Source organism: Molothrus ater, chromosome 3 (genome assembly GCF_012460135.2).
Source record: "Molothrus ater isolate BHLD 08-10-18 breed brown headed cowbird chromosome 3, BPBGC_Mater_1.1, whole genome shotgun sequence".
NCBI lineage: Eukaryota > Metazoa > Chordata > Aves > Passeriformes > Icteridae > Molothrus > Molothrus ater.
The window spans coordinates 7054536-7080248 of record NC_050480.2 but is presented as its reverse complement, the minus strand read 5'-3'; the positions used below and the strand labels follow the sequence as shown (position 1 = coordinate 7080248).

Below are 25713 nucleotides of genomic sequence, written 5' to 3'. Positions count from 1 at the left end.
CGGGTGGGATGCAGGGAAGCGCTCCGGGCAGCGGCTGCCGAGGGGCTTGGGATAAACCGGGATGCGGGCAGGATGCAGGGAAGCGCTCCGGGCAGCGGCTGCCGAGGGGCTCGGGATAAACCGGGATGAGGGCGGGATGCAGGGAAGCGCTCCGGGCAGCAGCTACCGAGGGGATCGGGCTAAGGTGGGATGCAGGGAAGCGGCTGCCGAGGGGCTCGGGGTAAGGCGGGATGCAGGGAAGCGGCTGCCCAGGGGCTCGGGGTAAGGCGGGATGCAGGGAAGCGGCTGCCCAGGGGCTCGGGGTAAGGCGGGATGCAGGGAAGCGCTCCAGCAGCGGCGCGGCTGCCGAGGGGCCATAAGGAATAAACCGGGATACGGCGGGATGCGAGCGGGATGCGGCGCCGCGAGGGGCGGGCGGAGGGCGGGGAGGGGTCGGCGCGGGGGGCGCGCCCGGCGGGGCCGCGCCTGGCGGCGGGAGCGCGCTCGGCGGCGGGAGCTGCGATCCCATCGGGGCACGGCCGCGCCGGCCATGGAGCCCTCGCCCAAGGACGGCGAGAGCGCGGCGGCCGCCGAGCCCGGCCGGGGCGGCACGGCCCCGTCCAGCGGCGTGGTGGTGCAGGTCCGGGAGAAGAAGGGCCCCCTGCGCGCCGCCATCCCCTACATGCCCTTCCCCGTGGCCGTCATCTGCCTCTTCCTCAACACCTTCGTGCCGGGGCTGGGTAAGGATGTGCTGGAGGCACCGAGGGAGGGCGGCCGGGCTCGGGGTCTCTCTCTGCCCACCTGCGGCTGCTTCGCCCCGGCGGGGCCGCTCGGGCTGCCGGAGGTGCCCGCGGCCGCAACTTTCCCTTTTCCCGACGGCACCGCGGGAGGGATGGAGGGACGGACGGGCGGAGGGAGGGAGGCAGGAGCCCCTGCGCCAAGTTTCGCGTCGGGGGCCGGGGCAGCGCCCTGCGGGGTCCCCAGGGATCCCCAGCGGGCAAATCGCGTTTCCCTCGGGGCGAGCAGGGCTGGGGCAGCCCGGGGTCCCCGGCCCCGGGACAGACCGGACACATCCCCCGCGCCCGCCGGGCGGTGCCGAAGGGATGCAGCCGCTCGGGCTCTCGCGAACTGGGATTCGGTCGGAGGACCAAAGCTCACGGTGGCCACATCGCTCGCTAGCTAGAGATGAGCTTTCGGAGCCCCCCGTGCCGGGTTTTCTAAGGAGAGCCCTAGAAAATGTTAGAACCATTGTCCAGAGGAGCTGGAGATTCACAGTTCCTCAGCGTAAAGTCTCTGGTGTGCTCAGGTCCCCAAGATGTGGCTGCATCCTTTCTGTATTTCCTTTTCCTACGCTCGAATTAGGAATTGCTTGTTGCAAGAGGAGCTTAGAGTTTGAACACTACAAAAGCCCCTGGAATACAAGGCTAAACACAAACATTCCAGCTGAAAGCAAAATAACCACAATAATAAAAAAATCAAAACCAAACCAAATAATCCATGACTCATTAACCCATACCTCAGGTCTCTCATGGTCCATTTCTGGCTGTTATTTCTGCTACTGTGACCACCACAGAAGCCTTTCCTTGTGATACAGGGATATCCTTCACCTAGCCCTGCTTTTAAAGAGCTACTGCCTGCCTTTAATTGCTTCATGTGCTTCAGGTGGCTTCATTCTTTAACAAATCTGAAACTCTTAAAGTTCTGATTAAAGTACTACCCACGTGTGGGTGGGATAGTGTGTGCCACATGTAGAAGCCATTGCTATTCCAGCGTGCTTGCTCTGAAACCTGTGGATGTATTCCAGAGGAAAACTTGCACCTTTTGCAACACCTCTGAGTTTTCCTGTGGAAGGACTTGTGGAAGGTGTGTGTGCTTCCAGATGCAATCCAGTGCACTCAGGTGCGTTGTTTGCACAGCCCTTGTGTGCAGCCACCTGAAGAACCTTGAGTGATGAATCAAAGACAATCTCTGGAGCTGAGTTCTCTCATGGGGCTTTAGGTTTCCTGGGGCTCAGTTTCCCACTTTGGAGAGACAAGTTCAAAACCCGAGTTTTCAAAGCGAGTGTTGTTTTCTGCTGGCATTGAAGACACCACATCTTCACTGTGGACATACAGAAAAAAAAAGCCTGACTTAACCACCCCTTTTTCCTTATCCAAATTATCTGACACTTCACAAAGCACACTAGAAAACCCTCTGTCCTTCATCCCAGAAGGACAGATTCCCATGAGACATCCTTATGTTGAAATTGGCTTGAAGTGTGGTTCTCTGCTGGAGTTCTCCTCTGGATGCTGCTGGGGGTAGCCAGAGTTGTGCCTTCCTTCATGCAGGAGGTGTCTAGGAAGGAAGGCGAGCAGATAGCCCTCCCTTCCTGGAGGTGAGTGTTCAAGGCTCACAGTCCATGCTGGTTAAAAGCTTTGGAGTTGAATCTGGACTGTGCAGCTGTGTTGGTTATGTAACCACTGACAGGCTGGACCAGCACGAAATGGTTTTTAATTTTATTTTTAATTCTATTTGGTTTTTTTTTAAAACAAAACTCCTCCTTTTTGGTGGAGGTTTTTTAAAATTTGTTTGCCCTTTGCTGCAGTGATTTCGGCGGTGCGGTCTGGCCGGCTGTGCTGCTGTTTCTCCTGGTACTCTGTTGCAAAAGTAGCAAACCAAACAAGCTACAGATGAAAAGGAATCCTTCCCTGTGGCATCCCCACAGCCTGGTGAAATGCAGTGTTTTGGAGATGCATCCCAAGCTCAGTATGCAAAGCATGGCATTTCGTTTGTACATAAATTAACCATTCTGTTAATGAAGCTGCTAATACCACGTGCATTTTGACAGAAAACTCAGTCTGAGATGACACACCTGACTAGAATACAGCTATTTACAATCTCAGCCAAATCCTGTCATGTATCACATAGCCCACACAGGAGGGGAAACAGGAGGATCACGAATCTACTGACAGGAATGTTCAAGGTAAAAAGAGATTTTCTGTCATTGTTGTGCTTCAGCCATCTCAACGAGCTGAGCAACGATTGTAAAACAGATAAGATTTGCAATGGTGTGAAGTGTTCACATCAAGGATGGCAGCCTGTTCCCTGCAAAGTAAATGGCAAAATTCCCATCAGTTCTTGTAGTCCAGATTTATAACATGTTAAAGTGATGTTTCACAGGCTCGCCAAGTGTATTTCTTCCTGCTTAGCTGGAGAGTGTGACTGTGTTTAGGTGTTAATGGAAGTCCTCTATTTCTCAGTCCCTAAATTCATCTCTCATCTTATTTCATGTAGTTGTCGTTTGAGTGTAGACTCTGCAGTGCAATTGCAAAGAAGGGTCAGAGACCACCAGAGTAGACAGGAAAATGGGCAACATTGAATAAATCAAGATTTCCACTGCTTGGAGACTGGTGCATTTGAGGTTTTCATTAGTGCCCCGTTCCTCAGAGTAGTGATATCCAAATAGAAATTGTACTCTGATGCAGGCTTCCAAATCTTTGGGCAGTCTCTCACCATCTGAAAGCCTCTTTTTTCTAAGTTAAATTATCTTTCCTCTGTTATGCAAGTCACCTTTGACGGTGACATCTGAAAATTTTAAATATCTGTTTTATTTTTCCTTTGTGCTATTTATGTTTTGCAGTACTACTCTATTTGGACAGTAGAAGTAACACTTTCTCTTTGTTTACAGTCAGTTTATTATCTTAGCTTGGTTACTTTTCAGAGTTTTATGTAATAACCCAGAACTGCAGGTTTTAAGGTGCATTGTAAACTGGGTTTGAACTACTCATTCCACACATGCTACAAAAGATGTTGTTCACAGGAATTTTTTCATACATACGGGATATGTTGACTTTTCTCTTGCCAAAAATTAAAATTCAGACCAAATACAGTGTAAAAAATCTTGATTAGCCCATCTACTTGTAATCCATCTTGCTGAATAGCCTTGAAATCACACATTCCTTCCAGTCGCTTTGATGTGCCACTTGGAAATGTTCTGGATCACTTTCCTATTGTATTTGTAGGGAAGCCCCAATGAAGGCAGGAATGATGAGGAGGACTCTATGTTCTCAGAAGGTTAATTTATTATTTTATGATACTATATTATACTAAAGAATACTAAACTAAACTATACTAAAGAATACAGAAAAGATACTTACTGAATGCTAAAAAGATAATAATGAAAACTCGTGACTCTTTCCAGAGTCCTGACACAGCTTGGCCCCAACTGGCCAAAGAGTCAAAACAACTCACACCAGAATCCAATGAAACAATCACCTGTGGGTAAACAATCTCCAAACACATTCCACATGTGAGCACAACACAGGAGAAGCCAATGAGATAAGAATTGTTTTCCTTTTCTCTGAGGCTTTTCAGCTTTCCAGGAGAAAAATCCTGGGTGAAGGGATTTTTTTCAGAGAACGTGAATGCCACAGGGAATGTTCTGGATCAGTTTCCCATGGCCCATAGTGCAGTCTTTCTCATCTGTGCCTAACAGGGCTGTAGGGCTGAGCTGCAATGAAGGCGTCCCAAGCTCAGGCTCATAAAAAGAGTGGGTAGGGAGAAGAGGGAGGAGTCAGCAGGTGCTGTGGCAAAAGCCATTGTGCCTTGACTGCAGCCCTGCCACAGGCATTGCAACTTCTGCTCTGGTTTGGATTTCTGGAGCAGGCTCTGAGGCATCAAAGCATGCAATGATGAGCTCTGGAGGATGGGAGATGCAGCTGTCAGCAGAGCTGAGGGTGCCCAGTGGTGCCATTCCCACAGGATTGGGCGCTGTGTCCCTGCAGCCCGTCCGCGCCATCCCGCAGATGGGAGAAGGGCTGGCCGTGCCCTTTAGCTGGCAGACTGTGTTCTCCTGGAGCTGAGTGTGCCAGTCAGCGTGGGAGGAGATCTGGCTCCTTGTCATCATTCCCAGAGCTGATCCATGGGAATCTTGCCCTCCTTCCTCTCTGCTCTTCCTTCTCTCGACATCACGTGTGTGGGAGGGGGTAAACGAAGGGGGGGAACTTGAGGAAAATGTGAGAAATGAGGGAAACGATCTGAAAGTCTGAGGTATTCTCCAAGATTAATCCCTCCTGTCAGGAAGGGGGTGGACTTTTGGATCCCAGCCTGTGTGATACGTGAATAACTATTTTTATGCAGGGAGTAATTGAAATACGCAGCATAAAATGATGTTGGTGCAGGATAGGAGAGCAGCCACCCATGTTCCATGAAGTAGCCCGTGGAAGAGTTCAGGAGTGCCAGCCTCTCACAGCAGCTACAGAAAGAAGGGGTGATTCCCAGCCCACTCAGCTTTTTGCTTCCAGGGCTCCACAGTGCAGCTCTCCTGTTCCTGGGTGTGTCAGCTCCATATCACGAGTCTTCTGCCATCTGTTTATTCGCTCCTGATAAAGTTCAAGCACTGCACCTTCAGCTGTGGGAATGTGGCTTTGCCATTGGATTCACAGAAGCCAAGCATCTTCTCATCAGAGACCAAGGCTCTCCTGAGCAGAATGAGCTCTCCAAAGAGCTGAATAGAAGTACAAAACACAACACTCGAGAAAGGCGATGGGATAAGTTCTGCATAAAATTACCAGTACTCGTTTTATTTTTGTGGTTGGAATGGTAAATAGATGCCTCAAGCAAACATCCATTGCCTTCATTATTGAAAGAAAGAATTTCAAGGAAAAACCACATTTTCTTATCCATGGTAGAGCAAACAGTGCAATAAAGAAATTTGAGGATTTCAGACATATAAAATCTCAAACTCCCTTTGGTATTTATGATCCTTTTAATTTTCGTTTTCTTTTAAACATACAAACCAAAGTATCTGTGTGATTTACAAGCTCATTTGTGGAAAACAAAGGTTTTCTCGAGTGTTTGTGTAAATTTGCGTTTGTGAACTTTACTGCTGCAGTTTTTTAGCTAACATTGCCTTTCAGCCTGAGATGCTGGTAGTGTGCACAAACAAGCTGTTTGTTCATGGGAGCATAATTAAACAAAGCAAACCTATTGCCAGTAGAATTCACTCTGTCAGGTTTTGTATTTTGCACTGAAATGGTCAAGAAGTTCTTTATGGTGATTTGTGCTTGTGCAAGGTGGGAAATGAGACCTGCAATAAAATGTGTGCACCCAGGTTTTACTGCTCCATTACTGGTACCAGTGGTATCAGCTGTAGATTATCCTCACAGTGTGGTAAAATTCAGCACAAGAACAGCTGAATCTGAGGTTTCTGCACCTGCAGGTCTTTGTTCTTTTCTGTATGTAGAAGGCCATTAAATTCCTCTTTTATTTTATTTTCTTTTATTTTTACTACAGAGGTTTAAGTGAGAAATATAATAGTATCGTATAACTTACCTGGCAGATGGTGTTGAACAGTCATTCCACAATCTTACCACCACTGGATAGTCTGGAATATTTTTGTTCCATGAAGTGTCTGGACCACTTAGAATGACAATCAATCCTGGAAACCTCAGAGAGGTTCACAGGTAATTAGTGATCTGAAGAAATGCCAAAGTGTTTCAACTTTGTAACTGCTTGGTTGAGACAGCTCCACCTAGTGTAACTGATCAGAAAAAAAGGGAAAAAAGGTATTTTATCTGCTGAAGGACCTGATGTGACCACTCAGTTTAATCCAGTGTTGAACAGCACACTTTGCTGTATTTTAAGCAGAAAGCTGCAGCGCCTTGTTCATGCCCACAGCCTCAAGTCACACTCCAAATATTTAGAATTGTTTCTGTCCTTTGGTTAGTTTTTGCTCTTCCCTTGCCACAGTTGGTAGAAGTCAGCTGTTGAGCTGCACTTGCATTCAAAATGACTTTTTGGTTCATTTTGCTGTCAAGCTGTGCACTCACCCAGTGCTGCAGCCTTGGAATTGGTGTCCGTGCCAGACCAGCTAAAATGCAAACAAGTTTCTCTGCCTCCCTCGTGCCTTCTGTTTCCACCAAAATAGAAGACAAAAGAAATGGCCAGGGACGTTTTTGTTCAGTGGTTTTTGTTGAAGCAGCTCAGTGGAGATATTAATTTCTTAATGAACACATAAGGAAGGAGACAGGGTTTGCTCAGCATCTTGTAATCTTGTTTGTCATTTAATGCAGTTTGGACAGATGTACTTGAAGATTAAGAGTGAAGGTGGGAGCAGACAGCTGAGAAGAGCTGTTAAATGGCCAAGTAAAACAGCTGAATTTTAAGGTGGATTCAAGGCTGTTCCAAACAAAGGGTATGATGCAGAGAGAAACAGAGAATCAAGTGCAGAGGAGAAAAGTACATGTGCAGAGGTTCAGTGAAAAGGCAAAAGAACTGAAACTTCTTGCAGCAAGGGAGAAAATGAGTGAAAGGATTTGAAGATTAAAGTAACTTGGATGAGGAGAGTGCTTTTGATAGGTGAATTTTTCCCAGTCTGGGTAGCAGGAAGGAAGTGAATTTCCTCCTGCTCTGAAACAGTGGATGTTGGAGAGATTTACAAAGCCTGATAAAGCACCATTGCCTGCAGCAGCTCCCTGCCATTTAATCTCTCCACCATGAAAAGAACTTTGAGAGCTTCTGAACTGTTCAGGATCACAAGAGAGGAGCAGGAAGCAGAAACCAGGTTCCTCAGGCTCTTCCCTACCCATGAAACTGCGTGCAGGAGCCTGAACACAAATATACCTGCAGTGTCTGGCACAAAAGCAAATTTTAGAACTTTTGCCCAGTTTTGAATTTTCTGGAGAAACAAGTGATTGGATGGCAAAGGGATTCTAAGATTGTCCTAAGGTTTGTAATGAGATAAAGTCAGTCTGACATATGACATCCTTTCTCCTGTCTTAGGACTTGTCTTCATTGCAGAGATTTGAAGTGACACAGTGGCAGCCCCACAGTGGATGAGCACAAACTTGGTTGTGGCACTGTGCAAAGATGCTGCAAAGACAGCTGTGCAAAGACAAAACAGAATAGATTATTTCATTTGGAATGAAATAATCATCATTAATAATTGTTATTGATGTTATTAATAACAATTATCACCTTGTCCAGCTGCCTGCCCAGGTCAGGGCTGATTAACATTAACATCAATATTAATATTAATATTATTAAGGCCATTGTCCAAATGGCTTTTAAACACTGACAGGCTTAGGGCCTAGCCTCACACAAAAAAGAAAAGTTTGTGTCATTGACCTTGCTTTAGAGACTACAGGAAGGTGAAACCTGAGTTTTCCTGGTTCTGCTGAAGATAAGGAGGTTTTTTTTCATTAAGGGAAGAAGTTAATCCCTATTCCACTTCCCAGGGATTTTGAGCATTTATGTTATCTAGTGAAGCCCAAAGTGAAAATACTGTAAGAACTTGAGAAAAAAAATCACATGCCATTCTATCTAGTTATATTTCATTTGTTGATTTCTGATATTATAAACTTCATTCTGTGGAGAGTCATGGAAAACATAAATGGAACTCAAATATTTGATTTAAAAAACTCATTTCCACAGTTTGTTCTCTCTCCATCTCACCACTTAGAAGCTGCTCTCAACCCTCTTTCCTTCAGCAATGCAGACCTTGTAATAAAGGCAGTTCAAACTCAGTGTTTCCATTCCAAAGGAGTTACAGACCAAACAATTTCTCTCTAACTACTTGACAGCTCCTCTAAAGGCCCAGCAATGCAACCCTGACTCACACAATATTTGGTGTTTCCTTCGAACCTATTCCCCTGAGGCTCTTGATTAGATGAGAATCTTTGCTTTCAGGAAAAGAAAAAAATGTAATTCTTATGGCTGTGGAGCAGGATTTGAAGATAATGATCCTGTCTCAAAAGAAAAAAAAAAAAAAAAAGGAGATTGTGGGAAGAAAGAATGAATTGCCTTTTTTTTTTTCAATTCTCAGTTTTGGAGAATCTGAGTCATGATTTTTCAGCACTGGAAAATGGCAACATTACTGAGCTTTTAAATTTTAAAAAGAGGATAGATTACTAACTAATTTACAGTTCTGCCATATTAGACAAAACCATGGACATCCATGTCTTTGAGCACAGCATCATGAAATATAAATCCTTAAATATAAATTAGGTAGCTGATGAAAACTGATGGGCAATAGACCAACTCAAATTAAAAATCCCAGTATAAACATGCCCAAAGGATATGCCTGGAGTGGATCATGGTCAAATCTTGTTAGAGGAAATGATGACTACAATCAATAGAGGAACTCTTGGAAGCATAATCACATTCTCTGCAGGGGTTCATCCTGTACTACATTTCCAACTTCAGAAATAATGCTTATAATATATGTGTAATGCTTGTACAAGGAATTGTGCAGGGGACCAAGGGCATCTTTGGGAATGTGAATTTAAACATGACAGATCATTAGATCATCATCCAGCCTCTCACCAGGCTGTTGTTTGTCTGTGCTGAACTCTCAGCTGGCCACAAGCATTGGTGAATATCCACACAAAACTTTAAAATGCTTTGAAATTGGGGGTAATCATTTTGTTTCAGTTAAAACACAAACAAGTTTGTAAAGAATGCAGAAGAGCTAAATGGTCAAATTAATGTCATGATTGTGTTGGGGAAAAAATTCAATTGGACCAAATAAGACTGCTGCTTTAAAAAAGTGTTTGTACATTTTTACTGTTTTGTAGACTAAGAAATAGATTATAATGTGCCACAAGTTCATTATGTTAAAAAATTCAGTAATTTCACAAAGTATGAATCATGATGTTTTTGTGAAAATATTTTACCTGAAATAAGCGAAATGATCACATTAGTCGGACACTGTCCATCAAAAATAGCTTTGCTGCTTTAAGTTTAAAATTTGTATTTATTTGCATGCATATCTACTACATATGGCACTATGGTGAAATGAGATCATGGCATTAAAGGAGTCTCCTGCAGGCAGAAACCCATTTGTTGTATCTCTTTAAGAGCATTCATGAAAGAATGGATTTTAGACTTCATAAATTGGTTTTGTTAATCTGCTATTTTTAAAATACTTGCAAGACCTCTTCTGTTGCCATGACAATTTGATTTCCATAAACATGATATTTTGGATGTGACTGTCCAACAGTGTGTTTGCTGTGCTGTGTGGGGAAAGGAGATGGCAACTTGGCACCACAGAAATTACAACGCACAGAGGCCCACAGAGTCAGACCTCTCACTGAGAGTGGTCAGGACAAGTTCATTATAGTAAGAAAACATATCAGGTCATTAAAAAATATCAAAAATATCAAGCATATATTTATCAAGTAAAAATATCAAGGATCAAGTTATATGCATTTATATTCCCTGTAAATTAGAAAATTTTTTTCGTATCTTCTTGTGAACACTTTTTTGGAGTGAGGAAACTTCAAGTTTCCACTGAAAATTGGTTCCAAGAATGTGAAGACTTAATTCTGGCTAAAAGTATAGCTGGACCTTTGTGGATCTACACACACAAAGCAGCTGTAAGGACACACAGCTCTCATTGCCCTGCAACACACTCTGGAATTGCTGTCTTAGTGGAAGGGGTTCCCAGAGGATTTAGGATGGTGAGAAAGGAGTGGTCATCATTTCAGACTTTTGTGAGGTGTAGGCAGAGGAAAATCCCTCCCTGGCTGAGCGATCAGCATGATTTCCCCATGTTCTCCTTCTGTCTTTTTGAAATTATTGCAACAAATCAGACCCCTTTCAAAACTCATTCGCAGCAGATGAGTTACTCAGTAATCCACTGAAAGACTTGGAATGTTTTTCCCAGTGTAGTTAGCCAATTGGATGAGTGTGGATTCTCTGGATTGGGCCATTAAATTACCTCTCTCGATCTATTTAATTGTCAAAGCATTGCCAAATCTTCCTGTCTGTAGTGCAAATCTGATAATGCTTTTTCTGCTGCATGTCTTTCTGCTTTGGCTCTGCATCCAACAAGCTGATCAATGCCAGGGAAGGCTTAGCGAGTTTTTTACAGAACAAGAACTAAACTTTTTTAAAAACAATATTTTAGACTCAGCATCACGGGATTTTTTTCCCCTCCTACTGAAATTTCATTGTGGCTGCAGAAAGCTGGTGGGAAATTTCACTGTGGCTGCAGGGAGCATGGTTTTACATGAAAAAAGCTGGTTTCTTGTCTCATGTGAAAGAGCAAAAAGAGCACAGGGACTACAATCATAGTCAGTTGAGAGTGTAAAAACCATCTCTTGTTTTCTCTTTTACAAGTCAGAATGTAATCTTATACACTGACTTGCATCTGAGTACTCATTTCACTCAGTCCCCCACACATCCCACAGAAACAATGTGGAAGTGGTGTCCTGATGCCCCTTTGGAGCCGACTCCCTGAGGTGATCTAGCTTGGTTCTTGTTTTCTTGGTCAGAAAGAAAACGTGGGGAGCAGATTTGAGTGCCTGGAGAGCCGACCCCTTCCATGGCACATCCCACAGAGCATCCGTGTGTCTTTCCGCCCCCACTGCAGAGCTGGGGACAGCTGCACACACCCAGGGCAGAGCTTGAACCAAGCCAGGGGTGTGGAGAGCAGCATGGGGGCACTCTGGGCTCAGCCAGCCCATTCTGACCCAAATAAATGACCAGCCCATCCCAACCCAAATAAGACAACAATGAGCGAGAGCTCATTTCCACCCAAGCTAAGCCTCAGCATTTCCACTCTGGATGGGAAATTCAAGGCAGTGCAGCTAAAAGTAGGATCTGTCTCCTTGTGCTGTGTGCAGCTGACACTTAGAAGAAGCCTGTGGTGGAGCTGGGGATGGATTTTAGACTGAGCATATGTTCCTGGAACCACTCTTGCTCAGTAATTACACAGGGAGCCCTTCTTCTCCTGAGGCTGTGGTGATTAAATGATAATAGTCCACCCTTAGCTGTACCAACACAAAGAATAAAAGATTTCTGTTCTGTGTATTAACTAAACCATGGCATTTTTGCTGCAATACATGTGTGTCTGTGTTCTGGTCTCATATCAGTGCTTTCAATCCCCCAGATGTTCTTTCAGTGCTCGTTTATTCATTTGGTGCCCAGGCAGAACTGCACAGGGAGGGTGTCCCCTCCCCAGGTGCTCTGTGGATTCCAGGTCACACTGCTTGGAACACCAGCCCACCCATGAACCAGTGCAGAACAGGTACTAAATGTTCCCACTGCAAGCTCAGCTCCTTTGTCAGAACTGAGAACCCACAATTTACAGAGCAACGTGGTGTTGAGCCTTAGAACTATTTTGTCTCACCCCTGCTCACCTCTTTGGCTCGAGTAACATTGAGCTAGAAGTTGCTCATGAGGTTGCTCCTGGGAATAAGTATTATTTACTGTAAAGAAGCATTGCAGAGCTGAGCTCTTTGCCCTTTCAGCCAGGGAAGACTCTTCCCAAGTTGCAGTACCAAGCTGGACACTCACTAAGAATTGTATTTCCCAAATTAGCCAGCAGCCAAAGCTTAAAATCTGGTTCATGCTGCATCATAAAACTTAATGTGCTTTCTCCCTTACAAATGTGGGTTTGTTTTAAATATTTATGACAATCCATCACACACTAGTAAATGTTCTTCAGTACATTTTGTAAAAGGAATGATACCTAAATGATACCTAGCTTACTCCAGTGACTGTGATTTAAGTCTTTCCTGAGAAGTTCACAATTTACTGGTGTGAGAAGTGCCAAGCAGCTAGTCAAGCAGTGTTTTCACAAAATCATAGTATCATTTAGGCTGCAAAAGACCTTTAAGATCATCAAGTCCAATCATTAACCCATCACAGCCAGCCCTAAACAACAAGTGCCACATACACACAGCATCATTATTTCAGCAGCACTGTGAGGTGCAGACTACACTCAAGCCCTATAATGATCCAGAAGGGAATGTTATGATATGAAGGAAAAGTGTATTTCATACACTTAATACTATCTGTAATCTGAGTGTTGAATTCAGGGCAAATATCCAGATTGTCCAGGAAATTGGTGGCAAAATTGCTGAGAGAATCTACACAGATTTCTTGCAATTCAGCACCTCAAATAGTGCAGCCACACTTTAGTTCCATTAATCTCTTCCAGGAAAACTGTTATTAATGAACTACTTCCATCACTCTTGGACTTGGTGTTCATTGAGAAGAGGGGTGTGTTGTCTGTGACATGCAATAATGAAAGCACAGTGAATAGGCAGGGTGGACAAAGCAGTTTTTAGTTTGGATGTGCTGGTTACTCCCTCCCATGTTTCTATGATCTGCTTTATGCCTGTGAGAGCCACAAACTCTCTTGCACACACACGAGGAGCTTCAGCCTGTTTTAGTCAGTATATGGCAAAAGAAAAGCCACAACAAAATCCAAAGCCAGGCAAGCACAGATGAGCACAAGTGCTCTTGCAAGAGCACTGATTTATACTGTGCTTTGTAGTTTAGTATTAACCAATATTTGCAGTAAGTAGGCTCTGTATTCCTGCCACAATTGTGCACAAAATGGGGCCTTACTGTGATCCTTTAAATGATACTATTTTAAAATATATTATTTATGCAACTATGTAGGTGACCATGGCACTGTACAGACAATGGAAAAAGAAAAGGTCCTCTTCCAGAAGATGGTGTGATAGGAATGTAACCTCAAGAGTGAGATCCAAGTTAAAAGAAGTCCTAATAAAAACACACAATACAGTGTAATGAAAAGAAAAACATTTTCTTGAGTTGTATGTTTAAAGACAGAGTTTTAAAGGCACAGTTGGGACTTGTTTCTTAGCAACAGGGCTCATCTGAGCCCTGCAAACACTGTCATGTTGGAAAAAGATACCCTCCAGAAGAAAAGCAATATGAAAAGAGCTAGAAACATCAAATTTAGATGTCTTCCTGCTGTTGCAAGAGCATTTCATCAGCATTGCAAAGCCTTCAGGCAGCAACAAGGTCATTTTGATAAACTGTAATGATCAGAACAAAGAACTCCTCTTTACTTCTCTTCATCAACAGGGATGAGCAGTAAAAATGTTATTTAAAAATAGGTGCATTGGTATTACCATAAAGCAGAGTTTAGGTTCTGCCATCCTCCTGTAGCCATAGTAACAGGGCTGTTTTCTGCACTGAGGGCACAGGAGTCCTGCAGAACAAACTCCTGGCCCTGTTGTGCCTCACTCTGTCAGCACCAGAAGTTTCAGAGGAAGATTTGTAGTGCACAGAGTAAAATCCTACTGGCCTGTAGGAAGAGCTCCTCCTAAAGGTGCTGATAAGCTGGCTGATACACCAGAGCAGGAGAATTTTTATTAGTAAAATTTAATCAAAACAGATTAATGGCAAAGGTATTTATTGGGCAGATGAGATGGGGTTCATGTAACCTGTGCACCTACCTGAGCTGGTTGCCTTGATAAAGTGAGAGGAGGAATGAGGCACTACCAGCATGTGACTCATCTCCTTAAACTAGGTTAAGTCAATCACACCCTCTGGGGGCCTCCATCTCTTTTTATTTATTTATTTATTTGCCTCCAGAGGGTAAGTGGCTCAGATCAAGACACCTCCCTTGCAGATATCAGAAGTTAGGTCAGATGAAAGCTACCCATTATCTGGTTTGCAAAATCAGGCATTTGCTTCAATAGTTTCAAAACACTTCAGGCATTGCCCACATATCTTTCTGGATCTCATCTCATCCTCACAAGAACTGAAGTAGTTCTGACCTCAATGCTGTCTCCTAATGCATACACATCTGCTGTGTCTCATGGAATTGCTGCATTTTTGAAACTCAGACTTTCTCTCTTTCTTATGAGCGCTCAACACAAACCCCTGCAATTTCTCTAATTTCCATCATGACAGAGTGCAGCTCGTTGGCAGCTCTTTCCCAAAGTGTGTCATATTGAGAGGGAGGGGGACACATCTGTGAGAACATCCCAGAGAGATGTGCATGGAGAATCCATGCTGGAACAGGAACTCCTGGCAGGAATGGAGCTTGTGGAGAGCTCCTGCTGGGGCAGATTTCCCCCAAAGTTTGTGCTAGGGCACAATTTCCCCCAATTGTGGAACAACTGGCTGAACCAGAACAGGGGGAAAGCATCAAAAGGGAAGAGTGGCAGAGAGGAACTTTATGAACTGACCACAAATCCTCCCAGTCACTCCCCCATCCATCCTGCACTGTTCAGAGTGGGGCAGAGGAAGAGAAATCAGGAATGAAAGAGTGAAGTGAAAGGTGAAGAAGAACTCTACCTGGGAGCGGAGAGAAAATTAAGGGACAAGGGTCATGTTTTGTTTCTCACTATCCAAACTTTAATTGGCAATAAATTGGTTTTCCCCAAGTGCAGTCTGTTTCACCTTTGACAATAATTGCTGAGTGATCCTGCTGTCCTTTATCTTGACCCACAAACTTTTTTAGTCTTATTTTCCCCCTCTGCCCTTTGGAAGGGAAGGGGAGTGAGAGGGTGGCTGGGTGGGTGTGTGGCAGCCAGCCATGGGCAGCTCACCACAGCACATCACATCACCAGTTTCTGTCCTGCTCTGTCACCATCATATTTTCTGGAAAAATCCCTTAGCCAGGATTCTTCTCCTGGGAAGCTGAGAGGCCTCCGAGAAAAATGAAAACTAATTATCTGATTTGCTTCTCCTGGGTTTTGCTGCTTTGGAATGTGGTTTGGACATTGTTTACCAACAGGTGATTGTTTCATTGGTTTCTGCTGTGAATTGTTTTGACTTATTGGCCAATTGGGTCCAAGCTGTGTTGGACTCTGGAACGAGTGTTTAGTTTAGCATTTAGTATCTTTTAGCCTTCTGTAAGTATCCTTTCTGTATTCTTTAGTATAGTTTTAGCATAGCATTCTTTAATATAATATAGATCATAAAATAATAAATTTGCCTTCTGAGAACATGGAGTCAGATTCATCATTCTTTCCTTCCAATGATGGGGGTCTCAGAAAATACCACACTGCTCTCCTTGGCATTCCTCCTTAGCCCAGCCTGCAAATCCTGAGCAAGGCTTTGCTGACCCTGGAACACCTTGAGCATGTGTTCTCTCAGCACTGCTCATGGTGATGTTTAGATCCCTTCCTTGGGGAATGTGCTGGGTGCTCACAGTGTTTCTTTCCTTCATGCATTATCTAAGGGATGGAAAACATGAGAGAGGTCCTTGCATGCTCTGTATCAGTAGCATTGAGAGCTGCTCACTTTACCAGTGGGGCTCGCAGGTGATCCCAGGGGACTCTTGAGAATTGCTACTGCCTCTCCTCACATCAGCCCAGCCAGCCAGGATGGTGCCAGGCTCTAATCCCTGGGTGGGATGACTGATGTAGAAACGTTTCCCTTCTCACTCTTCTGACTCCTGGGACACTGACATATCCATCAGATACTTGATTGTGGCAATTCTACAAACAGTGTTTTGTCCCTTGATCTTGGCTGGAGATGACAGCACCTCACATCAAGAAAAAGCAGAGAAAACCATCTACCAAAAATTCAGTGCAAAGCCAAGGTTAAAGCCAAGTTTAAGTTTAGGACAGCTCTGGAAGGACTTTGCACTGAACCTGCTGTGACAGAGATAAGGGCTCCCTTCTGTTGACTCTGATACAGGTTTATTGCCTATCCTAAGAGACTGATTGCATGGCCACTGTTCCTCTTCAGCCTATGAAGTTCTAATAGAGCTGCACAGCATAAACACCTGACAGGACACTATTGGATCAGTTCTGCTCTCCTCAAGTCATAAAAATCCTTATGAGATGTCATTAGCATTGCTAAAGCAGGAAGAAATATGACAGGATGGGAAAGATTTCAGATGAACATTCCTTAAGTCCTGTAACACTTATTTTCTGGTCCATATTTGTAATCCTAATCTATATATTTCATTATAGCCAAAACCCATGGAGGGCAGCAAGGCTTAACTAGGAAGCAAGATTTTGATTGAGCAACCTGAAGGCTCTTTCACTATGGCCTGAGGCATGATTTAGCCTGGAACTCCTTGATTTCAGTAGGAATTTGGTGCCAAAGTGTTTTCAAAGGTCCATGCTCTAGTTTCTCTGCCTTCCTTCTATTCTTCAACAGAAGGAAGGGAACATTGCCATGTGTAATTACACAGACATACACTGGGGTATCATTAATACTTATGAGATGCTAAAATAAAGGGAACTAGGTGAAGTGCTGCTCTTGGTCAGTATGGACATTATGAGAGAAGAGACAGTATGTTTAAAACAGAATAAGTAGAAAAATAGATGCAGTTACTTGCATATGTTAAAAAACATTTTTGAAGGATTATAAATAGTTTAGGGCCAGACATTTGAGAAGGGCAAGAATTATGTTTGTGTTCTCTCCCTGCTGAACAGTTTGGCTCAGCTGTTAATTTCCACTAACAGGAAAATAAAAAGCACTTTTCTGATAGACTTGTATTGCCTTATTGCCAGATCCAGAAATGGGATGTTTCCCATGGATCCCATGGATGGTGCACACTGTGCCTGCCTTGTATGATTTGTGACTTGTCTGGGAATTATGAGGCTGAACTTCCCCACAGCTCCACACAGGTTCTGCCTTGTGCAGCCAGCCAACATGTCAGCAAGTGCACCTGCACCTTCTCCAGGTACTCCTTTCTTCCTCGGGGTAGTTAAGATTCAGGGAATTATCGTAACTGCAGGGCCACAGACGAAGGCAGGAATGATGAGGAGCACTCCATCTTATCAGAAGGCTAGTTTATTACTTTATGATACTATATTATATTAAAGAATACTATACTAAAACTATACTAGAGAATACAGAAAGGATACTTACTAAATGCTAAAAAGATAATAATGAAAACTCGTGACTCTTTCCAGAGTCCCAACACAGCTTGGCTCCAATTGGCCAAAGAGTCAAAACAACTCACACCAGAATCCAATGAAACAATCACCTGTGGGTAAACAATCTCCAAACACATTCCACATGAGCACAACACAGGAGAAGCAAATGAGATAAGAATTGTTTTCCTTTTCTCTGAGGCTTTTCAGCTTCCCAGGAGAAAAACCCTGGGCAAAGGAATTTTTTCAGAGAATGTGAATGCCACAGGGAATTTCCTACTCCACCAGTGGTACTTGCACCTCTATATTGTTCTTTTCTTTGATCTTTCTTCTGTGTTTTTATCAATATTAGTTCAAAGAGTACCAAGGGGAATTAATCACAATTTTCACTCCATCCAGTCCTCTTCCCACCCCGAATCTGGCCGTACTTTCTGTCAGATGCCATGGTTGAGGAGAGTACAGAGCAAATTGCAAAGGTGAATGCAAAGATTTCTAAAAGGCCCTTTAGTTCTAAAAAGAACTAAAAAGTTCTAGTTTCTTGCAGGGGAGCACAGGAGGAGTTTCCAGGGTAGCACAGAAGCCTTGAGCTCCCTGTGGTTTCATGAACAACACATTTAGGCTGATCTATTCCACCTACACCCCAGACCCACCCATGACCATAATTTTGCCCAGTCACAAGTGTTGCCGACATCTTTTATGGAAAATCCTAAGGAATCCTGAGAGGCCTCAGCAACAAAACGTAAACAGTGGTTATCTGCTGCTGTGGAATGCAACAGGTAGATCTTTGATTGGCCCATGTTGGATGTTTGTAATTAATGGCCAATCACAGCCCACCTGGCTCAGACAGAGAGCCAAGCCACAAACCTTTGTAATCATTCTTTCCTATTCCATTCTTAGCCTTCTGAGGAAACCTTTTCTTCTATTCTTTTAGTATAGTTTTAATGTAATATATGTCATAAAATAATAAATCAGCCTTCTGAGGCATGGAGTCAGATCCTTGTCTCTTCCCTCATCCTCAGACCCCTGTGAACACCATCACACACAAGCACCCAGTGCTTTTACCATGTGCTGAAGTTCCTGTTCTACATGAGGAACATTTTCTGGGTGAGAGCTAATGGGGTCTGCACAAACCTTAGCAACTTCTCATTCAGGAGCCTGATCTGTGCATTTTGAACTTCAGCTTCTCCCCTGTGAACCAGCTTGTCACAGATTTCCCTACAAGGAGCTGCTGTAGGGCAGTGGTTCCATTTGTAGTGCACAGTGTAAGGATCACTAAGGATGTCAGATCCTACAGTAAACCCTTCTGCTCAGAGTGTTGCAGTGTGTTAATCCCTTCCCTGTGTCTGAGATGGAGAGATGGGGTTTGCTGTGCATGACTGATGTCCCAGAGTGCTGCTGCTGCTGTTCCAATCCATCTCCAAGAAAAGGAGTAAGATGCAGCTGCTCTGTGATGTGGTCTGAGTGCATCAGTGTCTTTGGATTTTTCATGGGACAGACACTTTTCTCTGAAAAATACTAATTGTAAAATTTAAGATAATTTTTCATGAGTGCATCTGGTTAAACAAATGCTCCTTTGAATGACAATAACAGGCCTCTGCTATCAGTTTGTTCTGTGTAGCACAGCTAAAAATACATGCTTATTTTTTTTCAGTGCAGACAAGGCACAATAAAAGATGGCAGAATAGCTCTGATGTGTCAGATTGCTGCTTTTCTACAGTACTGTACTAGAAATCTCATTTTGTAAAATGTGAGAGAAGAAAAAGTGCTACGCTTTTAATCACTAAAATTAAAAGAAAAATGAATTATTTTAGCTAGAAATGTGGGGTAATTTAATGCTTAAGTGTAGGAAGTTATAATGACTCTAGAAATACACTTCAGACACCTGTAGGGATTATCAGAGAAGAGTAAGGAATCCCTAAGTAGGAGGAGAACATCAAGGTGTAGCAGCGCATCAGGGGTCTGTGCTTTCAGAGCACACAGGAGCCCATGCTTTGAGGAGTGGTGTGGGAAGGAGCACTAGGACTGAATTTTGGGCAGGAGAAAGTTTTGCTGCCTCTCTTTTTGGTGCTCAGAACTGCAGGTACCTACACGTGCAAGAAAAGCATATATATAAATAAAAATAAAAATACACAGCAATGGTTTAACTGATGCAGCCTTTCTAGATTCCTAATACAGATTGGGACATGGGGTAACTACAGAAATAAATTGTCACAGCAAGTTACCTTGTGTCACACAGGACCTAGAACAAATCCCTAATTCAAGGTAGGGCATTTGTGTTGCAGGATGTCTGTAAATGAAAACAGTGACAGGTTTTCACCAGCTCTGAAAGCCAAGCTTTAGAGCGAAAAGCATTTGTTGTGGCATCTGAAATGGAACTCTGGCTGGAGAGTAGGTGAATAGAAGGAAGGAAAAAAAAATAATCTTATGAGAGAGAGGAAAATTAAATAGAAGTTGGAGAAACCTGACTGCATGGGGAAAGGAGAAGGAGGAATTAAATACATAATTATCCTCCTTTTCTATTTCCTTGCAAGCCAGTCTGTTGAAAAGGTGGTTGGTGGTGTCACCAGTAAGAAACATTCACTGTGCAAAGAAATTGAGTTTGACTTTGCCATCTTCATTAAGAGGAGAGGATGTCCAAGCAGAGAGACTGTGGTGTTTGTGAGGGTGCCCACGATGAGGTGAGAGATGAGAATCTGATTCCAAGTTCTCAGAAGGTTGATTTGTTATTTTATGATATTATACTAAAGAATGCTATACTAAAACTATACCATAGAAAGAGAAAGGATACATCAGAAGGCTCCACAAGAATGAATAATAAAAACCCATGACTGACTTCTCAGAGTCCAACACTGCTGATGGTGATTGGTCATTGATTAAAAACAATTCACATGGAACCAAACATGCACCTGTTGGTAAACAATGTCCAAGCCACATTTCAAAGCAGCCAAACACAGGAGCAGCAATCAGATAATTATTGTTCTCATTCCTCTCTGAGGCTTCTCAGCTTCCCAGGAGAAAATCCTGGGCAAAGAGGATTTTTCCCAGAAAATATCATGGTGACAAGAGACCACAAGGAGTGGGCAGGATATGGGAGAAGTGTCCTAAAGAAATGCAGGAGTTGAGTTACTGGCAAAGAAATGGAGATGGCGCACAAAGGCTTGTGTGCAGGTGAAGTTTAAAGAGGGCAGGATATGGAGGGAGCAGAGAATGGGGAAGAGAATTGCAGAGGCTGAGTCAGTGCCTCTGTGACATGGGAAGAGAAGGATGGCAGCAGAGAGTGAGAGATGCTGAGGACATGGTGGGAGACAGAAGGGAGGCAGAAGGCAAGATGCCAGAGCCCTGGTGCAGGCCAGAGCTAGGAACAGAAACGTGGAGCACAGGTCCTGACACTCCTCCACACTCTCTGCAGACCTTGGTGAGAACTGTTCCAGCAGAGGGGACAGAAACCTCATTTGTGAGAGAAGGGAAATGTAGGAAATGTTCCAAGATAAAGCAAGGGAAGAAGGAAGTTGGTTAGGGGAGCTGGAGTGACAAGTGAAGCTGCATGACTGACACAACTCTGCTGAGGTAGGAGACTTGTAAGAAACCTTTTCTACAGTGGGGTAGAGTGCAGACCTCCCCTTAGCTTCAGCTGTGCAGTGCCATAAACTGAATTCATGTTGTAGTGTGAATGCTGATACAGTGAGTCCAGCTGGGATAATGAGCTTAAACACAGCTGCCATTAAAGCTGCAGAGTCCCAGGAGCTGGATAATGAATCTCACAGCTGTACAGCTGCTGGGCACAAGGCAAGCCCAAAGAACCTGCCATGATCACCAGGAGCCAGCTGGGGAGCAAGGAGAGCAACACCATCTGCTGAGCAGAGCCTGCTCCTCACACAGCTCAACAGACTGGCTAAAAAGTTAGGAGAGAACATGTGTGCACATAGAATCAATTTTTTACAATTTCTAATTCTGCTTTAGGAGGTATCCATGTTATCCATGTTTGAATTTATCAACCTCACACCGAGCAGCAGGTGGATGCTGTTTGCCATGGCCTGTGGCTATTATTTAAAAGTCCTGTCTTTCTGCAGTTTGCACTTCAGAATTGCTGCCAAGATCAGGTTAGCCCTGGTGAGCCAAATTAATCCCTGGTGTAACTCTGACAGTCAGTGGATTCGTGTCAGGGATGAATCTGGGTCCAATACAGAAGTATTTTTTGGCAGAAGGAAAAGTAAAACAACAGAGAAATGAATAAAGCTTAGATAGATGGTCCCTCAGCTGTGCCTGGCCTTCTTGAAAGTGTTTTCTTTCTATGCCCACTCCTTCTTTACAAGGAAATGCAATCCTCTGGTTCAGAGGCCTGAACTGGGGGGGCTATGCAAGGTGCAAAAGGCAGTCCTTGGTGAGTGGGAGGGGATGAAGCTTTTTGAGCTGCTCCAGGAAGCCACAGTACCCAGTCCCCAAGAAAATATGGGAGGAGGAGCTTTGGGGATAGTCAGGAACTGCAGAAAGAGCTCTTTGGCCCAGGGAGAGTCCTGTGGGGTGCAAACACTGCTTACCACTTGAAGCCCGGCCCTGGCTAGCACTCAAGTGGCAAATGTGAATTCCCTTTCCTCAGCAGGACTGGTACTCCCCAAAAAATCAGCCTTGCTTAGGAAACACAATGGAAAACTGACCCTGGTGAATTCCAGTTAGCCAAACTGGGGGATGTACAGAAGCAGAGAAACAGCATCTTTGTTCAGACTGAGAAGTCTTGCATTGCAATGTCAGTGTCAGGTGTTGTGGTTGGTCTGCTGCCCCCAGTGTGACTTCTGGAAAGGACATTTAAAGGTCTGAATCTCAGCTGCACCTTTTGACAGGCATAGGAGTGAACCATGTTACCATTGTGCCCAACCTCATTGTAACCTGTTCCAGGTCAGAATTTAAAAAAAATAAAAATAAAAAGAAGAGGTGGGATGTAGCCATGTTAATTTCAAGTTTCTCTGTATAACCCTTTTTCCTGGTACATCTCACTCCATATAAATCTCCTCTAGCCTCCAGCAAATGAGGCGCTCAAGTCATTGTACATAGAGGTATTACTTTTTGTATTTTACTCCAAATCATTCTGTGCTCTATTGTGATGTTGGAAGCTCAGTTCTTTGTGACATCTACAAAAAAAATACACATTCATTTTTACCTACTGCTGACCAGCAGCTAGTTGGCAGATATTGGAAAGTATTTGGTAAAGGGAAAGTCAGTCCTTGGACACAAATAGGTGTAAATCAAGTGCTATTTGCTGCAAACTGGGAACACAAGACCTCCAAGTGAGGGGAGGAACAGGGAATTCAAATGAAAAGACCACATATAAAAACCTCACAAGCACATTTACAGGGCTGTGCCTCTGCAGGCCTTGCTGGACACATCCAGATGGCCAAGAAGCATTAAGTGTTTGTGGATAACCTGGCATTTGAACACAAGTACTCATCTGAGTTTGTGACCTGCTCAGCTCAGCTCTGGCATTTCCTTTAGCTTTGCTCTCAGACAGAAGAGGACTAGTCCCTGCAGAAATGATGATTTTATCCAAGTAAATATTTCTTCTCAAGAAGGCCAGTACTTCTGCAGAAAGCAGTATTTGCATCTCCCCACAAAGGCTGCCTGAGCTGTTTGACAGGAGCATGCACAGCTTGAGGTTCACCTGTTTTGGTGTTATCAGCAACTCACAAGCAAGTTTTCTGATTGCTCTGAGACTAATTGCACTTGACATTTTAGAACCAGAGCAGCTTTTCAAAAATAAATTGAGAAATCAAGAGGCCTGTGTTCAAGGGCTGTCAGACATGTGGTGGCAGGAGGACACAGCTCTGGGGGAAAAACCAGGGAGATCAGCCAAGCTTTGTGTGGAATAGTTAAAGTTACTGAAATACCATGGAATAGCTGGGACTGGAAGAGGCTTCTGGGGGTCACTTAGTTCTTCCTCCAAGTGGGTTAAAGCAGAGCAGGTTGCTCAGGTTCTCCTCCACAGCATCACAGGACACCTGCTGCTGCTGCTGACACATGCACCACCCTCCATAATATCCACATTTTCTCCATCCTAATCAGAAATCTTCCTTTTAGAAAACTGTTCTATCTGGGCTGGATTCTTTTGTCTTGGCTGGTGCTCATATCCACAGAATCTGTGGAGTCAGGGGTCACTCCAGCTTGCACTATTTATGGAGCCTGGGCTGGGGTGATGTCAGGCACAAGGTACCATAGCTCATTTCCATGCTGCCAGAAGAGATTTGCTTTTGTTGGCCTGCATGGGGCTTTTCCAAGGGGAGCCAAAATGGCTGAGGAAGACTCCAGAGCTTGGTCCACAGGAGAATTACAGCACCCTCACCAAGGAGGCCGTGGGTTGCTGCAGCTCAGCTCTGAGTGGGTCCTTGTCCTCCTCACCCCACACTGCTTTTCTGCAGATCCCATCAGGTTCAGAGATGATCATTGCCATCATGCTGGTCAGGGATGGTAATTCCAGTTAAAAGGGATGGAAAAGCTGCAGGTATTGTTGAAAATGCTCCCTAATGGTTTTGCTGAATAGGATAAAACATCTTGATATTCTCAGCCAAGTAAATGACCATGAAATGAGATTTTTGTTTGTAAAGTGTCTGAATCATCTGAAGGTACCAAAGCCAAACTTAGAGTGTAAAGCACCATCTCCTAAATATATTGGATGCTATGTACATCAGCAAAACAGCAATGGCTTTAGTAGGTATAGTGCTTTACCTTTCATCTAAGAGTAGTGGTTTTATGAAAAGTGTCCTTTAAAAGCAAGACTTGGTCACTATTTGACTAATGGCAGCACTGAACAGAACAACAAGGATATAGCCCCATCAGGCTAGACAGTGAATTTCCTGACAGACTCTCTAAATTAACACCTTAATAATGTTACTTTGGCATTATAAGAATCAAGTTATAGCATCAGAATTACTTAGCAAGCAGCTGTAAATCCAGGATGGAGTCCTGGTCTCACAAATCATATTCCAGACTCCTGGGTACAGCACCACACCACTTAGCTACAGAGTGCAATTCTCTTATGTCCTGTTTGTCCCTGCTTGAGACACTTTGGCTCATAAAGTGTGTGCACTGAGTTTTCTGGATTAAGAAAAAAAGATGAAGGGATGTTTTTGTTATCTCCTGTACATTTATCACTGCAAATCTCTGAACATTTATGTCAGTTTTGTTTTACATTCCTCTAGTCCTTAAAAGATAGCTTGTACTTTGAGGTGATTTTGGAGGCTGATGCAATTTATTACATTGCCATTTCAGCTGCCTTGTTCAGTAGAATAACCCCTAATTGCTCTGCATCCCCATCTAACTTTCTAAAAAGATTAATTCTGTCTTGTGTCTTGCTAGTCCCTAATTAACATGATTTGTCTTCACAGTTAAGGGCTCCAGGGTATCACAGCAAGCTCAGAGTCACTGCTCAGTGAATCTTGCAAGTAGTTAATCCATCCTTCCACGAGCAGAGCAGGTCCTCCTCGGGAGCTTCAAAGGGCTAAATTCATCTCAAGGCATTGATGAGAGAGACAGAGGAGGCAGAGCAGCTGCAGAGCTCACCTGGAGCTGTGGCTGCAGGGCTGGATCAGCCAGCAGGGCTGGGGGCAGAGAGCCTGCACTGCTCCTGGCCTGCCGCTGTCCTTGTGCTCCATGAGAGCTCTCTGAGATGGCTGCTGATGGCACTTGATGAACCTGAGGAGGGCAGAGGCAGGGAGAGGAGTGAGCCTTTGGTGTGGCTGCACCCAGCAGCCTTAAACTCATGTGGGAGCTGCAGGATCCTGCCTGCCCTCCTCCTTCCTGCCCTCCTCCTGCTCTGTGCCTGACAAGAAAGAGCTTCCTGTGGCACAGACAATTAAGAATAAACTTCAGTTCATCACTGTATAATTGGCAAGAGCCTGTGTGAAAGCTCATAAGAATCCAGAGGCTTTTCCTCATTATGCTTCTGCTGTTACACAGTGTGGTATTTGCTGGGCCCCCAGGATGAAGGAGGAGTTGAGAATTTGACTCCATGTTCTTAGAAGGCTAATTTATTATTTTATGGTATTATATTATATTAAAGAATTCTATACTAAAGATACTAAACTATACTAAAGAATAGAGAAAGGATACAGACAGAAGGTTACAAAGAACGATCATGAAAACTTGTGACTGCTGCCAGAGT

The 25713-nt window shown here is 44.0% G+C and overlaps 1 protein-coding gene across 4 annotated transcripts in view; it reads left to right on the top strand.

Annotated features, from left to right (window-relative positions):
- Positions 1-470: 470 nt before the first annotated feature.
- Positions 471-25713, top strand: part of STUM (stum, mechanosensory transduction mediator homolog) — a 48640-nt gene continuing 23397 nt past the window's right edge. The window contains exon 1 of one of the 4 annotated variants that reach the window (XM_054514294.1): positions 471-719. In XM_054514294.1, the coding sequence (XP_054370269.1) occupies positions 530-719 (190 nt within the window). In that variant the 5' untranslated portion in view covers positions 471-529. The remainder of the gene's footprint in view (positions 720-25713) is intronic. The other 3 variants (XM_054514293.1, XM_036380201.2, XM_036380198.2) reach the window with 3 other exon arrangements.